The 17896-nt window shown below is 44.6% G+C and overlaps 1 protein-coding gene across 1 annotated transcript in view; it reads right to left on the reverse strand.

The window, feature by feature from the left end:
- The window catches only part of LOC139572611 (plectin-like), a 143180-nt gene that overhangs the window by 74469 nt on the left and 50815 nt on the right, over nt 1-17896 (reverse strand). Inside the window, exons 7-24 of the mRNA XM_071395304.1 lie at nt 12936-13051; nt 12308-12408; nt 11499-11618; nt 9594-9689; nt 9240-9367; nt 6806-6899; nt 6177-6331; nt 5584-5905; nt 5197-5274; nt 4863-5024; nt 4554-4658; nt 4221-4316; nt 3951-4076; nt 3470-3622; nt 3095-3252; nt 2715-2841; nt 1776-1959; nt 1256-1413 (exon numbers count right to left, since the gene is read on the reverse strand). Of these exons, the coding sequence (XP_071251405.1) occupies nt 1256-1413; nt 1776-1959; nt 2715-2841; nt 3095-3252; nt 3470-3622; nt 3951-4076; nt 4221-4316; nt 4554-4658; nt 4863-5024; nt 5197-5274; nt 5584-5905; nt 6177-6331; nt 6806-6899; nt 9240-9367; nt 9594-9689; nt 11499-11618; nt 12308-12408; nt 12936-13051 (2479 nt within the window). The remainder of the gene's footprint in view (nt 1-1255; nt 1414-1775; nt 1960-2714; nt 2842-3094; nt 3253-3469; nt 3623-3950; nt 4077-4220; nt 4317-4553; nt 4659-4862; nt 5025-5196; nt 5275-5583; nt 5906-6176; nt 6332-6805; nt 6900-9239; nt 9368-9593; nt 9690-11498; nt 11619-12307; nt 12409-12935; nt 13052-17896) is intronic.

A 17896-nucleotide genomic window follows, 5' to 3' on the forward strand; every position in this document is an offset into this window, starting at 1 on the left:
ATAATGGTGCAATTAAATACGTTTAAGCCGCCTATCGATCATTGTTTTTGTGACCAGTATACAGCCAGTGAAAATGTTGATCTTGCAACAGCTGCATAGTGCCGAGCCCAGCCTATGGGGAAAAAAGTTTCAGGGAGTTTCATCTTTCTAAACTCCTCCGTGGTATTGTGCTCCATACCGTCAACAACAAGTTTCATTTAAGAAGGCCACAAATGGGGCTTTTATTGCTGGATCTAATTTGTGCTGATTCAGAAAAAAATGCCCATAGGCCTAACGGACACGTGCTCAAACTCGCAGACTTTTGATAGACTTAAACCGCTGCAAATTATAGAAGTATCAAAGTGTCACCAAAGAAAAACGGAAACAATAAGCCTATAGCATACACAGAATTTGGTATAGATTTTGTGCCAATAGCACTATTCAGTAGTGCTCGTAGAATGCCATTCCATGAGATCAGCATTCATTTTTTTAACTCAAAGCAATGAGCCTGCATGACAACAAAATCATAAACAACAGAGTAGGCTAATAAGTCCTTCGTTTTTGGGGTTACGCTCAGGTAATACAATTTGGCTAATCTAGATTTCCATATTTACAAGTCCTATTCTTGAAGATCAAGGGGTATTCAATTAATTGGACTGACTGGACTTTGGTTTTTAATGTAAAGATATAGCCTAATCATATTATTATATGTAGTAGAAAGCAATGGGTTAGAAGAAGCCTACATAACCAACCTATAAAGTAAAATGCAACATCCATTTATGGCCAGCTATGTAAACGCTAACATTGATTTATCCTGTAATAGATATCGGTAAATTGGTAATATAAAGGTTTGCCTTCTTCTAATGCCTCTTATGGGGAAAGTAACCCATTACAATGTTGGACATGTAACTAATGGATTACATTTACAAAGTAACCTACCAAACCCTGCTTGGTATCACATTTTTGGTGCTTCCCCCTCCATAACAGTTTGACAGTAGCTCCTTGTTCAAAACACATTCAGGGCTCTTTGTGATGCTATTCCCAGTGTTCAAATAAAACCCCATTGTTTTTCGGTGATTAACTTCGGTATCTGTTGTGTCATGGACACTAGCACTGATGTGCCCCTCCCCCACCGTTCCCTTTACCTTTATATAGGTGATACTTCATTATCCTTTATTTATACAGGTTGATTCACTGAGCGTCTTTTACGGAGGAATAAACAGGTTAGACCTAAGTCAGAACTTATTCTTTAGTTATTACAGTGTAGGCACAGTACCTTCTGGTCGGTGGTCTTCTGGGCACAGTCTTTGAGGGGGTCTTTGTCCACGGGCTTGCGGATGCGGGCCACGGTACGAGCCTCGCAGTCCTCTATCCGTAGACGCAGGTCCTTGATCTGGGAGATGTAGGTCACACACATCGACTCGTCCTGCTCACCTGTGTGCAGCGTGGACATTGTGGAGGTTGGTTAGGATGGTAAGAGTGTACAGTAAGACGCCTTTCACCCCTGACTACACACATCCACTATTATAAAAGACTGTTTGCTGGTGGTACTCAGAGAAGGAGAGTAGATGCCACCCTTACTGAGATCAAAACTTTATTTTACAGCCTGCTGTTTATTAGGTAATTACTCATTCATTATTTGTCAAACCAGGTAGTCACCAAACCAGAAAGTACCCACTAATACCCCATTCATTTCTTAGTTAATACCATGTAAACACCAGGTAAGTACCAGGCTGTAAAATAAAGGGTTACAGAGGTTTGTTGTGTTTGTTCATGAGTATGTAGGTGGAACTGACCTTTCTCCACAGAGCGCAGAAGGTTGTCGTAGTACTGTGTGGTCTTCGAGTAGTCGCCCTCGATCTGCATACGGTCGTGTGGACCAAACAGCTGGGAATCCTGACTGTCACGCATGAAGTCCTGATAGTGAAGCTCCAGGTTCCTCATAATCAGCCTGTACTCCTCCACCTTCATGGTCTTAAACTATAGAGGGAAGAGAGGGGCGGGGGAAAGAGGGAGAAAGAGAAAGAAGAGAGAGAGGGAGGAGAGAGGAAGAAATAGGGCGAAAAGGAGAGAAAAGACAGAGAGAGAAGAAGAGGTAGGAGAGCAGGGGAAAAAGAGGGAGAGGTAGAATAAGGAGAGAGGTAAGTAAATAGTCAATCTAAGGCATGCTCATCTTTCAAAACCTCCTTGAGAGAGGAATCTATCAGAATTGCCTGTCAATTTGTCACTGTCATTCTGTCCATGTACCCTGCTTGTATCACAAGCTGTTTTAGGTGGTTACATTTTATCAAATCAAATCTACAATACAATGAAGGCTTTTAGTTTGTTTGTCACGTAATGCAAACGCTTCGGTAGACACTGCTCCTTACTGTCGTAACAGTATAAGAACTTTCCCCGACCATAATTCCATTTGGAAACCCATGAGGTTTTCTAACTCAATTAAACACTTGTCCATGTTTACATGGTCTGCTCTATAAATAACAGAGCTCGAGACTCAACCTCACCGTAAAGCAACAATGGTATGGGAAATCTCCCCATTCAATTCAGTACACTTACAGTAACACAAACAAGGTGACCACTTGACTCCCTATCACAGGGGTCACTTGCTTGACTGTCTTAAAAGAGTACAAGTCTAAACTTCAAACAGTTAACTAATGTCAAACTATTCTAATTACTATATATCTTTCTAAATTTTGGTTTTAAGATAAACAAAAACACAGATGACTAGTGTTTACCATGGTGATGTTCCAGGTACGTATCTGTGTGATGTCTCTCGTCAGGTACTGCCAGGAAAGCATGCTCTTCATGTCCACATGCATTCTCTGCCACAGGATCATCATCGACTGGTGACCAGAGTCCAGACTGGGGAAGGAGACAGAAGGAAGTGTTACTGTACTGTAAACAAATATAACTAGGGCCCAGAGTTTGTTCATGGCTAGGTTACGAAAAACCAGCCTGGTCCCAGATCTATTTGTATCATCTTGCCAACTCCTATGGTCATTGTCAGGGAAGAGAGCGCAAACAGATATGGGACGTGGCAACAAAAAAAAGAAGAAAAATGGGCTCTGCGTGATCCATTGATGGAGAGCACCGTGTATTGATGTAAGAGTCTCACCTGGACACAGTGTCCATAGCCTCCTTGTTGACAGGTGGAACCAGGAAGCAGACTGAAGGCACCACCGCCTCAATGCCTGAGCGGTTCAGGACCTTCCACTTGTTGGGCTGTGGGGAGTTGTTGATGAGAGCACACTCCTCACCCTTATGGACGGTGATCTGCACAGAGAGACAGAGTCCATGAGACGTTACAGTCCATGGATGGTGGATGGCTAGACCAGCATGAATGAATGAATGGGGGGGGGGGGGGGGGGGGGGGGAGTGATGAACGAAACAAACAAATGAAAAGTAAGTCTCTACTTCCTCTACCTATAGGTAGAGCGTTATTCCTACACCAGATACCTTCAAAATGTGATGATACAGACGATATGCTTACCTCCATCTGTTTGAAGTCACACACGGCCTGGATGGGCAGTTTACCCTTGATGGACTTGGTGGGGTTACGGGGCTTCAGCTGGATTATGGTCTTGGCTCTCTTGTTCAGGCCGGCCACGTGAGTCTTAAACTCATTTAGCTGCTCCTTCTCCTCCTGGTGAAGAAGGGAAATAATTCAAAATCTCCCGAAAAAGATGGAACAAAAAGATAAGAGTTTCCTGGTTTGCTTTCTCTGCATTTCAGCGACTAAAGTTCTGCCTATGACGAGGGCCCATATTCATGAAGTATCTCAGAGTACGAGTACTGATCTAGGATCAGGGGATCACCCCTTTCCATTCATTATATATAAAAAGCAGACCTGATTCTAGATCAGCAGTCCTACTCTTACGATTTATGAATATGGGTCCCAGAGCTAGGTGACCTCACGTTTTATGTGAGCACAGGCATCCATACACAGTCCAGCTGTGTAGTAGGCTACGCACCATAGCATCCTGCAGCAGGTCCTCTAGTCGCGTGGCCGTAGTGGAGCGATCACAGCTGTACTTCTTCTTCATCATCTCCTGCATCTTCTTCATCCTCTCCTCAGCCTCTTTCACGTCCGAGAAGAACTGCGAAGAATCACAAGAGGATAAGGGCATGTGTGTTTGAACAATCAATGAGAACATCAACAATTGTGTTTGGAACTATTACTCATGGAACCATGCAGGTTTACGAGCCATTCTTAATTGGAAAATTATTCTGAGCATCCAAACCTGGTAGTACGCTGTGTTCTCTTTGAGGTGAGCCTCGATGCAACAACACAGCTGGAGGATCCAGCTCCACTGAGTCTGCAGGGCTGCTGTGAAGGCCTGGAAATTAAAGGGGGACATCAAGAGTTGGGCAAAACAGGGTCGTGTTCATTAGGCACCAAGCGGGGTAAAACAGACTGAAACACGGAGGGACTACCTGAACTTGTCCAATAAGACATGCTTGTTTTCAGTTGCAAAACAATCTACTACGGTATGCAGTTCTGTGTACTAATGCATACATCCAGGTTTACCCTGTTATTGCACATCGAGACCACTAGGGGGTAGTGCTGTGCTCACCTCCACTGTCTTCTTGCCGGGGTGGCCCTCCTTCAGCATCTTGTCTCCTGTGGCCTGGATGTCGTTGACCTTTTTCTCTCTCAGCTCCAGCTCACGCATCAGACCCTTCCGAATGAAGATGAGCTATCAATGAGCTATCAACAGCCTTACATTCAGATGAACACTACTCCAGAGTTTAGAAATACTGTATGATCTATTCAATCTTTTTCTATGCTTCTGTGCATTTGAGCAACCAAGCTGTCTTAACAGCATTTCTGATATATTTGTCAGGTTATGTATATGGTTTTCTGAGTGGGCGGTTAGACCTACCGAGTAGTTGTCTTTCTTGGCAGTCATGTTGGTGTTGCGGTCGCTCCAGTCGTAGTTGACCTCCTCCTCCTCTTTGTCGTTGAGCCACATCAGCTCCTTGGTTGCCGCGCTGACGAACACATAGAGCGAGTCCAGGTTACGCAGACGAGACTTGGAGGAGTTCTGGGAGAGAGAGCGGTGAAAGAGGGAAGATATAGATTAAATTACATACTGTGTGTGTGCATTTATGAGAATACAAATTATTACTAATCCTGGTGGTAGTTGGCCATAACAGCATCTTTACCCCAAAATATTACATTTAACCCAAAAGAATGCTTCTGAATAAAGATCTTACTAGCAGCTTGGCATACTGAAGGTCCAGTTTGCCCAGGTATTGACTGTATGTCCCCTTACTGACTGGGGATAGCTGGCTCTGAGGGACACAAGAGACACACAGGCCACATCGATGTAATGTCACAGTCAGATAGAGAGGATCTAGCACTTGAGGCTGGTAATGAACGCATGTAATGTCTCCATTCCCTCGGATCGAATACAAAAGAACATGATGTCAACTCATTCAAAGTGATATGGAAATATACGGATCGAATACAAAAGAACATGATGTCAACTCTTTCAAAGTGGAGAGTCTATAAAACAAAGTTATATAGAGAGTCTATGAAACAAAGTTATTATAACACCCCACTAAAACATATTTCACCTTTGCCCCTTTAAGGTCTAGTACCTCGTCAGCCTTGGCCCGTTCGATCTTGGAGCGGAAGTCCTCCACGGTCTGGTGCAGGCCCCGGTGGCTGCCCAGCTGAGACTCCACGGTGGGCAGGTCCGAGCCCCACTCGGCCTCGTCAATCCGCCTCTGACTCTCCTCCACCCAGGTCAGCAGGTCCTGGGCGTAGCGCAGGGTCACCTCGTCCATCTCGGGACGCACCCTGGAGGACGACTGCTGGACGGTCTGGGTCTGGAGCATCTGGGTGGACGTCACCTGCGACTTGAGACGCAGGTTGTAATCGGTACGCAGGTTCACAAGGCGCTCGTGGAGGCGGTATACCCTGTGGGGATGACACGCATTTGACAGGTTAAGTGTTCTGTCCTGTAACACATTTTCTTCAGTTACATGACTATGGTTACGCAACAAGCTTAGGTTTCAATCAGCGTTCATGACTACAGGGGGAGGGGATATCATTTATAATTCTTAGAAAATTGTTTCTATCCTAACAAAGCAAATCGTTGTAATCGATCGATGTATATAATATAATAGAATCAAATAGAACATAGATACTTTATTATGCATTTTGTGAGAAACTGACACGGCCAACACACCTGCGGTACATCTGCTCGGCCTGCAGGTGGCGTCCATCTTTGAGCAGCTGCACGTCGTTGAAGAGGAGGCGGATCATGCCGTCTGCCTTGTCCAGGTCCCGCTCCATCTCGGCAGTGTGCTGAGCCGGCTTCCCTGCACTCAGGAGACGGATGTCCTAGAGGGAGGAGGGCATCCCAATGTTAATGTCATTAACCTATGAGCTTTCGTGAGACAGAGAAGGTAAAAGGGTTTCTATGATTGACAGACAAGTAATGCTTCCTCCACTTGAAGGATTTCATGGCTTGCCAAAGTTGTTGGAGGTAGTTCAGATCTTCATTTTGTTCTGTGAGACTGTACTTATCCAGCCCACCTCACGCTGTTGTATGACAGGAGAGGGAATACCGTTCTGATTGGAGAATTTTCACTGGTGATGACTGGACACATTAGTTTTGAATGAGGTAGTAAATATACAGCTAATGATTTTCTAACTGGAGCATATGACTCCAGTTAGAAAATCACTGGCCTATAGCAACTTTACATAATTGAGGACAATGGCTGTCCTTAGTTTGTCCCAGCCTCAGTCCCAGCCTCAGTCCCAGCCTCAGGCCTCCTCACTGTACAGTCAGAGTGTTAGTGGTCCAAGACTCACCGTCTGCAGCAGGGTCTCCAGCTGGTTGAGCTGCTCCTCGCACACACCCGACTCCATCTGGACTTTACTGACAATCCTCTGGAGTCTCTCTAGCCTGAGGGAAGAGAAGAGGAGCATTAACACCGATCTGGACAAAACACTGACCTGGTATAGAATTTCACTTCTGTACCATGCTAAAAGTGAACGAATGAACAGAAAAACGAAAATATTTTATGTCACGTTTAAGAATATCAAGTATCAAATGTAACATATTCCTTGCTTGGCCACAACTACAAACGTCATAACATAGTAACACAATTACCCACAACAGCGCAATCACTGAAAGTCCAGAACAAGACACTTACAGCCTCTTTGAATGCAGCAGGTACTCTACTCTATAAGGGTCCGTCACAAATGCCATACTCTTGTCCTTATGCTCTCCCTTTTAAAGTCCCAGGTAGAGAGGTGGCTCTTCTTAACACAGCCCCATCGTGTCATGGGAATTCTCTCCCATCTTGGCAGGGACAACAAATGCCTGCTGCGTTGTGTAAGGCAAATTTCTGCTGTGCTTGTTCAGCCATTCCTCATCCCAGTTCATGAATAAGGCTGCCCAGATAGAGCACTGTCCAGTCTGATGAACTGATGAGCAAACGAGAACTGCCCATTATACTGAACATGGACCCAGCAAACACGGCTGTCTTATGACAGTGGACCAGCCCATTTCAAGACAACTTGCAACACAACACCACTCCAGCCATCTAGCCTTATGATATTGATAATATTGGTATTTGATGTCTTCTGACAGATAATCATATCTGATTAAGTTACAAGAATGCTTTTTTGTACAAATAAAATCGCTCTGTACAAGACTTGGCCCTTGTGAACAGAGGATGTCTTTCTTTGCAATCCCTTCATTGCAGAGGGAAAACATGATTCAATCATAACATCTGGATATGGAGTCTCCGAATTCGGGGAGATGGGTAATATAATTACTGTGCGTTACTTAGCCTCAGATGTTGTTCTTGCAGCGGTTTAAACGGCACATGTAAGTACAAGGAAATGGTCCGATAGAATTGGCTTGATAAGAATCCATCCGTCACTTTGTGGTTTTCATATGAATCATGATTCATTCGCTGTAAGTAAATTGCACTCTCAGCGGTCTGATATTCTAATCGACGCTTTGTGGCGCTACTTAAATCAAAGAAACTAGTGGAAACGTCCATCTAAAGTCAAGACGCATGAAGTCATCCCTGAAGAGCTTAGAGAAATCAGGCAGGACAGTGTCCGAACCCCTACGGCATCATAGATAGCAAACCTCGGGCGTGCCAATGGCATTACTGTTCAAGAGGAGCTGGCTGTAGACAAACCAGCCTAAACAAGGCCCCAGAGCAGTGCAACCAAGGAAAACTGGGTTTAATCGACTAATGGAGTTAGTTATCCAGGATTCTCTCACACAGACCAATGAATCAATGACCTGTCTTGTGTCGAACAATAACATATTCTTCCCATTTTGTAACATGAAGACCGATTATTTTCTAACAAAACAGGCAGAAACTAACAAGGTCACTTGAAGAGAGTAGATATACACTAAACAAAAATATAAACGCAGCAAGCAACAGTTTAACTGATTTATTGAGTTACAGTTCATATGAGGAAATCAGTCAATTGAAATAATAAATCCATTAGGGCCTAATCTATGGATTTCACATGACTGAGAGTACAGATACGCATCTGTTGGTAACAGATACCTTTCAAAAAATTGAGCTTAAAATGGGCCTTAGGATCTCGTCATGAGATGTTTGTGCATTCAAACTGCCATCGATAAAATGCAATTGTGCTCGTTGTCCACACCATAACCCCACCACCACCATGGGGCACTCTGTTCACAACGTTGATATCAGAAAACCGCTCGCCCACACGGCGCCATACACGTGGTCTGCGGTTGTGAGGCCGGTAGGACGCACTGCCAAATACTTTCAATTACGTTGGAGGCGGCTTATGATAAAGAAATGAACACTCACAGCTCTGGTGGACATTCATGAAGTCAGCATACCAATTGCACACTCCCTCAAAACATTAGACATCTGTGGTATTGAGATTTGTGACAAAACTACACCTTTTAGAGTGCCCTTTTATTGTCCCCAGCACAAGGTGCACCTGTGTAATGATCATGGTGTTTAATCAGATTCCACCTGTCAGGTGGATGGGTTATCTTGGCATCCCCACTAACAGGGATATAAACTCATTTGTGCACAAGATTTGAGAGAAATACACTTTGTGTATATGGAATATTTCTGGGATCTTTTACTTCAGTTCATGAAACATGGCACCAAGACTTTACATGTTGCGTTTATATTTTTGTTCAGTGTAGACCCAGATGAGGATTGATGGAATCGTGAAATCAGGAATAATATGGCCAGACATTGATATCCACCACACAGCTTCACTCACTCACCTCTCAAACTCTATCCGGAGCAGTCGTTCTCTCTCTAGGATGGAGACGTGCAGACGGCCCCATTCCTTCTCCACATCAATGGGATGGTAGCCTGGAGGGACCTTGACCTGACCAGCATGCACTGCACTCTGTAGAGGGGGTGGTGTAAAATAATAAGTGTTAGACCTCTAGCCACAAATCAGACAACCATCTTTATCTATCTATATCAATCTGTCAAAAAACTGACTACAGTATAACGGAATGGGATCCGATAGAGTAGAGTACAATTGAATACAATAGAATAGAATTCATCGAATAGACTAGAATGCAAACAGAATAGAAAATAATAGAATAGAAGCTCTGTGCATGGCTAACCTCAAAGGACTGGTAGATGAGTTTGGAACGGTGCTTGTCGGCCTCCTTTGCAGGAAGTTCTGTCTCTTTGAACTTCAAGAACTGACGCCACAGGATCTGAAAGAGAGAGACAGAATGAAGGAGAACATTTTCCTAACGTTCTCGAACGAACGGTCACAAGGGGGACATTTGTGTTTATATAAAAAAAAAAAAGAATGTGTAGTGAAATCTGTTGTTTTACAGGGTCAGCTATAGTAGTACGGCATCCCTGGAGCTAATTAGTGTTAAGTGCCTTGCTCAAGGACACGTCAGCAGATTTTTCACATTGTCGGCTCAGGTATTCGAACCAGCGACCTTTCGGCTCCTGGCCCAACGCTCTAACCGCAAGGCAACCTACCTTACTAGCTAGTGAATCAATCCATCCTGCTTCCTTTTTAAACGCTACATAACACTAAACAGAGTGGAGGACAATTCTATTTCAAGACATTCAATTCAGAAAGTAAACTGAAATTCAATTTGAAATGGAATTGACCCCAACCACGACAGCAGTACTTAACCAAACTGCTTCCATTGACTCAAGTCTAGGTGATGGTTCTAATTTGCTAAAGCAGTGAAGTGTAAAACTACAGCCCTTGATGAGTTAGTTGACATGTTTACATTCTTGTTTACACCTTGTAGCTTTATAACATGTTCCAATGTCCTTAACTCACATACATACACACAGAGCTTGACCTTTTCAATTGGCCATTAAAAAATGGGATTATCTAAATCCAATATGGTACTGGATCACTAAAGTGGTTAACCCGATTATTTTGACACCTTCCCAGACAAAGACTCACGCTAACAAAGATAAGGGCTGTTGAAAAGAATACATAGAAAAGTCAGATGCCTTATTAGAAGACACAGATGGCGTATTGAAACAAATAGGAGACTTCTCGAGATACTGCTTATGACTGTATTTTGGGAACCATTTTCTAGGAAAAGAGATCTTGGAACTAGACTACCTTGAAGCACAATATACCCAGCCTTGTACTGCTCATTCCGATCATGCCATTACGTCGGATGAAAAGGAGGTGTGAGCACGTTAAACCCATTATGATAGGTGTTCGAGTTGATAAAGGAAGTTGGACACAGAAGTGTGTCCTCCTCTGTTTTACCGTACAATTCCTGTGTATGTGCTGTACAAGATTTGGAAACGGATTACAGACACTGATAGGTTCGTGAATGTTGTATACATTATCCAATAGGAGCACTTAGCTGACCTAGCCTTTATCTGACAGTCCCTTTTGTCTCCACAGAGAAAGTTGCAGTCACGCAACGTTTGACGATTCAGAGCTAGCCAGGGAACGGGGAGGGGCAGTACGGAAGATTCCACTGAGGTTTAGGTAGAATAATGTTTGCCTTCAGGTCGGCTTTTCTCAGCTCCAGCGCCATCCACCCAGATGTCACACGATGCCCGCGATCTCTAGACTGGACACACACTGTAATTGCTCGGTTTGATGTGGTATCGAATGGCAGAGCTACCCGCTTGGTCTCAATGGCTTAACTATTAAACGACCACGCGTCTCAGGAGTGCGCGGCTTCTGTTGATGCATGTGCGCACACATATCAGTAAGAGCTCAGAGAAACGAATCTCCAGAACGATTTGATCATGTGATCATCTCTGAATAGGCTTATGGTAACCGAAAATAAATTAAGGTGTATGTGTGGAGAAATGTAAGAAACACAATTCACAGCAATAAAAAAAATGCCTTAGCTACAGACCCTGATATATAGACACAGAAACACATACAGTATATTCAGTATCCAAGCTCCAGTATACACGCTCCTATGTTTAGCAATACTGCTTTATATGACCAGCCACAAGTAGCATTCCAATCGCAGTCACAACAGCGCTACTAGTAACTGTCCAGGTAGGAGACTCACCTCTATCTCCTCATAGCTGCCTGGGAACCTCCTCTCCCCGAAGATAACGACATGGTGGCTTATCCACTGCCGAATGATAGTGACCAGCTCATAGTACTCTGTCCAGCGCAGCTCCAGCTCCTGTAACACAGACACAGCAGGTTTAACAACAGACAGCAAGAGCCTTCTCCCGGAGAGCCATGATAACTCGCCTGCTCACACACCACCCTCACTCAATTAGGTGTCAACAGAGAGAGAGAAAGTAGTGTGTGTGTGTGTGTGTGTGTGCGCACATGCATACGTACACACGTGCAATAAACAAAAGTTGCCTCCTTTACTCACTTTCATTATATGTTTTGTTATCATTGGAGTACAAATGGCACACTAAAATCTGTTTTGGCAATACAATACAGTACACCATTTTGCTTTTTCAACATGGCTCTTCTGTGTGCTGGGATCATGCTGTGGTGTGAGAGGGTGTTTATTGGGTAGAAAGTTCTTTGAGGTCAACACAGCTCATTTCCTGCAGCTCCATTAAGGATCACAGGACTTCCACCGCGGTTCCAAACTGAAGCGACTCTGGACGACAGTGTCACAAACAAAACAAATGACATGTTCTGACTGTCACAAGCCTGTGTTATCCAGGGGGGTCCTCGGGAATTCACTCTCATTGAAAGTAGAGTTGAATGCAATAACAGTGGCTTAGCCCTTTTTGAATGTATCAATCTGAGTCTCGGACATAAGGTATGTCCAGTTTGGGAGTATATCAGGTTTAGGGACAATCTTGTAAAAAGCGATCAGAGATCAGCGGTGGTCAGAAATACACTCACGTTAGCCTGGATTCCATCCTGGACATCCCGGGGCATGGCATCATACAGCGATGACACGTAGGTGATGATGGACTTCTCATCAGGGTGCGGCACGTCAACATCTGGGGAAATAATTGTGTGTTTATAGATTTTTTTTCCCAAGAAAAAGAGGAATGGAGACGCTGCAAATACCAAAAACGGAATTAAGTACTTTGAGGTTCATTGTATAACAAAAAGTTAAGTGTACCCAGTCATTATTTGGTATGTGAAGATGATTGTAAACATTAGTTATACACTTAGATCATGTTCATGGTGGATTTGGAGAAGGGGGTGTATGGTTTATATTTCCAAGTTCTTCAAATTCCATCTGGAGTCTCTCACCCCTGACTCTCCTTCCATTAAATATCAAAAGTACAAAGTTAGGTGGGACGTGAGCGGAAAACTTGGTGTGCATTCGCTAGGAACAAAACAGAAGCAAACAACGAAATGGGGAGGGAATTTGCCGAATAGAAACTATTGTTTTCGTCGGGAAAAAACGTTTTCCGTTGCGAAACATTTTGATGCAGTGTGCACTTGTGATTCCACCCCTGGTGTTGAGGTCAGCCATCATCACATGTACATGTACTGGAGGATCTCTGTGCAGTCTTACCCTCTGGATCCAACAGGCGTGTCACGCCCAGGTCTGTCTCTGCCACGTTGAAGGCGTACTCCAGGTTCTGCACGTTGGTCTGGCGGTACACCTTACTCATGTCAATGAGTCTAGGCCTGAGGAGACAGAAGCATGGGACATCCGTCATGATTGGTGTAAAGGCAGTGTAGACAGGTGAGGAGGGTATAAGGACTGGCCGGGCAGATACTGATAATTCATACCTACATATCACTTGTCCTAAAAACAAAAATGGCACGTCTGTATGTCATAAATCTGCAGTAAACACCTGCCTCCCCTGAGGTGCTTGGCATCTATATATGAACGGAATGTTACATGGGGCTGCAGCAGACAACCAGGGCAGCCATATTTCAAATTAGATAAGCACCTACACTCGCTCCCCGTAACACTCATCTGCACCACGGAGAGGATAGTAAGTGAACAGAAAATAGCCATAGGGAATCATTCAAATCATACTGTTTTGTTACTCAAATTCAATTCTTGACCAATGTAAACATTTTTCTTTTTTCTTTAAAAAAAATCGGTAACAAAAGTTCCCTCTCTAATTCATTTTTCATTGCATCCATTAAGTAAAAATGTCACTGGTTAGAGCTCATTCTATATTTTATGGCACAGTATAATCATTCTCTCTTTACAATACGTTCACATAATTCTGATGTACTCCGAAAGTAAAGCCCAAGACAAATAAGAGAGAAGCTTAGAGCAGATCCGTACAGCGATTTGACGTGATAGGTGGAGCGGACAGCGTAGTAGTCCCCAGGGCTTGGGGCTGATTCCAGGCAATGCACCTCCCTAAGAGAGAGCTGCTTCCGTGGCCTGGGGGGCCTCCCTTCTACCCTACTGGGGCTGACCAGCCTACCCTCCCCTCCCCGGAGGCTGTGAGAGCTCCAGTCATGTCCCAGCCCTGTCCCCTGGCCCAGCTCATGGTCCCCTGAGTGGGAGTCGCAGCTGGAGTGGGCCACTGAGCTGTGGGAGCCCTGGCCCGAGTCGCAGGAGGAGCCTTCTGAGAGGATATCGTCACACTGCATGACCACACGGTCTTCCAATGAGCTGACCAAGCCTGTGAGCTTGCTGGACGACCTGCCAGTCCTCTTCCTGGACTTCAAGGACAGCTTCCTCTTCAGACTCGACATCATGGTGCCTTCTGGGAGTTGTAGTCTCCCCAAAACGGAGAGCTAGCTGGCTAGGTGTTTCGTACTCTTCCAGTGGCAAGTGAAAACATTGCACTTAACAGTGAGCTTCCAATTCCAAAAGGCTTGCTGCTCCAATCATTTTAACAAGCTTCCTTGTGATGGTTTGGCGTTCAGGAAACAGCCGGGTCCAAGTCTGCAGAATGTGCAGGTAAATCCCACCCGAGCGTTGACGTCTTCAATAAGACGTCTTCACAATCTTCATGTTGAGGTTACAAGGAGTGCTCAACCCTCTCCGTGAGAGAAGAAACATCTCGGTACCACTAGTAGACAAACTGCTGTCATCCCCTCCTGACCTGACCTCCCAACCTCAGCCCTGTCTATCCAAAACAGCTCCCCCGATATCAACTGTAACTTTCACCAGTCCAACGTAAGGTCCTTAGTTCCCAGGGTGACAACAACATTCAATCCTCCAAATAAGTGGTTTAAAAAACGTGCCGCAAATTGGTGGATAGTGCCGACTGTAGGCTGTGCAAAAAGTAACTCTGCGGTGTTCGTCGTTTGATTAGGAGTGTTACAGTGACGCACCTCTCTCCTTATGAAAATCAGCTAGTAAATAGACTGCCTTAGGTGACACTCACAACTTAAAAAGTGTTCTCTCTATCTCGCTCTCTCGCTCTCTGTGAGAGAAAGCAGGGTGTAGCTCAACTTTGCAGGTACACGCACAGCTTTGATTGAACCTGCCCTGTAGGCCTCTCTTTCTTCCTTCCTTTAGTGCCACACCTTGCTGGGTATTTACCCAGATTTCCCTCATCACATGTCCCTCTTTCAGTCGCTCTCATGATTCATTCAGACTCCCTGGGGATGTGCAGGGTGCTGCTTTCATTACATGTTATGTGCTGGAAAACACTATTGTTTACAGATAATGTGGCTGTCTCTGACTTTTTAGGACTCCGCCTCAACTTTGAGAGACCACAGACATGTCTCCACTCATCCACTCTCATATTCATGTCTATATGCAACTGTATGCTTCAACAGTGACTAAAGCAGCTCTGAGGCCACTGTAATACTAACAGGAATGATTCACTGAGAACTCATCTAGTCACTCCTCTAGTCCAGGGCTCCCTAGACAAATAGTTTCTTATGAAAGGATAAGTAAACAAACCCATCTTTCCCAATTCTACACCACCCAGGTGCCTCAGACAGCACCCTCTCCACCTGAACGCATATTAGTGAGTCTAATAACATAATAATAACAGCATACACAGTAGGTGCTCAAATCAGTGCCAGTACCTGTATCCATCTGAGACAACACCTACCTGTGGTATTCCAAGCCCAGAGCACTGACAAGTTCAAAGAAATGTCTTATTAGAGCTGCCTGAAACCTGTACGATCAAGTACGGCCAGGAGAGGAGATTGAATAACTACAGAGTTAGAATAAAAATGTAATTTACCTCAGGACTAGTCAGAACTGAGAAATAAACACTAAGTGGACACACAAACTTATTTTATAAGACATGGAAAACTTCTCTCTTTTGTTGAAACTAGTGTCTGATTGATTATGTACCTGATAGTTTACATTTGTACTAGATATACATTACATTACCAAAATTATGTGGACATCTGCTCGTCAGACAGCTCATTCCAAAATCATGGACATTAATATGGAGTTGGTCCCCCCTTTGCTGCCATAACAGCCCCCACTCTTCTGGGAAGGCTTTCCACTAGATTATGGAACATTGCTGTGGGGACTTGCTTCCATTCAACCACAAGACCATTAGTGAGGTCAGGCACTGATGTTGGGCCATTAGGCCTGGCTCGCAGTATGTGTTCCAATTCATCCCAGAGGTGTTCGATGGGGTTGAGGTCAGGGCCCTGTGCAGGCCAGTCAAGTTCTTCCACACCGATCTCGACAAACCATTTCTGTATGGACCTCGCTTTGTGCACGGGGGTATTGTCATGCTGAAACAGGAAAGGGACTTCCCCAAAATGTTGCCACAAATATGGAAGCACAAAATCGTCTAGAATGTCATTGTATGCTGTAGCGTTAACATTTAACCTTCACTGGAACTAAAGGGCCTGGCCCGAACCATGAAAAACAGCCCCAGACCATTATGCCTCCTCCACCAAACTTTACAGTTGGCACTATGCATTGGGGCAGGTAGCTTTCTCCTGGCATCCGACAAACCCACATTCATCCGTCGGACTGCCAGATGGTGAAGCATGATTCATCACTCCAAAGAACGCGTTTCCACTACTCCAGAGTCTAATGGCGTCGAGCTTTACACCACTCCAGCGGTGTAAAGCTTTACACCTCTCTAGTCGATGCTTGGCATTGTGCATGGTGATCTTAGGCTTGTGTGCGGCTGCTCGGCCATGGAAACCCATTTTATGAAGGTCCCGACGAACAGTTCTTGGGCATATGTTGCTTCCAGAGGCAGTTTGGAACTTGGTAGTAAGTGTTGAAACAGAAGACAGGCGATTTTTACATGCTACACGCATTAGCACCCCGTGATCCCATTCTGTGAGCTTGTGTGGCCTACCACTTCACAGCTGAGCCGTTATTGCTCCTAGACGTTTCCATTCCACAATTCAAACACTTACAATTGACCGGGGCAGCTCTAGCAGGGCAGAAATTTGACAAACTGACTTGTTAGAAAGGTGGCATCCTGTGACAGTACCAGGTTGAAAGTCACTGAGCTCTTCAGTAAGGCATTTCTACTGCAAATGTTTGTCTATGGAGATTGCATGGCGGTGTGCTCTATTTTATACACCTATCAGCAACGGGTGTGGCTGAAATATCCGAATCCACTAATTTGACGAGGTGTCCACATACTTTTGTAGATGTACAGTTGAAGTCGGAAGGTTACATACACCTTAGTCAAATACATTTAAACTTAGTTTTTCACAATTCCTGACATTTAATCCTAGTAAAAATGCCCTGTCTTAGGTCAGTTAGGATAACCACTTTATTTTAAGAATTTGAAATGTCAGAATAATAGCAGAGAGAATTATTTATTTCATTTTGTTTTTTTCATCACATTCCCAGTGGGTCAGAAGTTTACATACACTCAATTAGTATTTGGTAGCATTGCCATTAAATTATTTAAATTGGGTCAAACGTTTCGGGTAGCCTTCCACAAGCTTCCCACAATAAGTTGGATGAATTTTGGCCCATTCCTCCTGACAGAGCTGGTGTACCTGAGTCAGGTTTGTAGGCCTCCTTGCTCGCACACGCTTTTTCAGTTCTGCCCACAAATTTTCTATGGGATTGAGGTCAGGGCTTTAAGCCATTTTGCCACATTTACATTTACATTTAAGTCATTTAGCAGACGCTCTTATCCAGAGCGACTTACAAGTTGGTGCATTCACCTTATGATATCCAGTGGAACAACCACTTTACAATAGTGCATCTAACTCTTTTAAGGGGGGGGGGGGGGGGTTAGAAGGATTACTTTATCCTATCCTAGGTATTCCTTAAAGAGGTGGGGTTTCAGGTGTCTCCGGAAGGTGGTGATTGACTCCGCTGACCTGGCGTCGTGAGGGAGTTTGTTCCACTATTGGGGTGCCAGAGCAGCGAACAGTTTTGACTGGGCTGAGCGGGAACTGTACTTCCTCAGAGGTAGGGAGGCGAGCAGGCCAGAGGTGGATGAACGCAGTGCCCTTGTTTTGGGTGTAGGGCCTGATCAGAGCCTGAAGGTACGGAGGTGCCGTTCCCCTCACAGCTCCGTAGGCAAGCACCATGGTCTTGTAGCGGATGCGAGCTTCAACTGGAAGCCAGTGGAGAGAGCGGAGGAGCGGGGTGACGTGAGA

Source organism: Salvelinus alpinus, chromosome 4 (assembly GCF_045679555.1).
Source record: "Salvelinus alpinus chromosome 4, SLU_Salpinus.1, whole genome shotgun sequence".
Classification (NCBI taxonomy): Eukaryota; Metazoa; Chordata; class Actinopteri; order Salmoniformes; family Salmonidae; genus Salvelinus; species Salvelinus alpinus.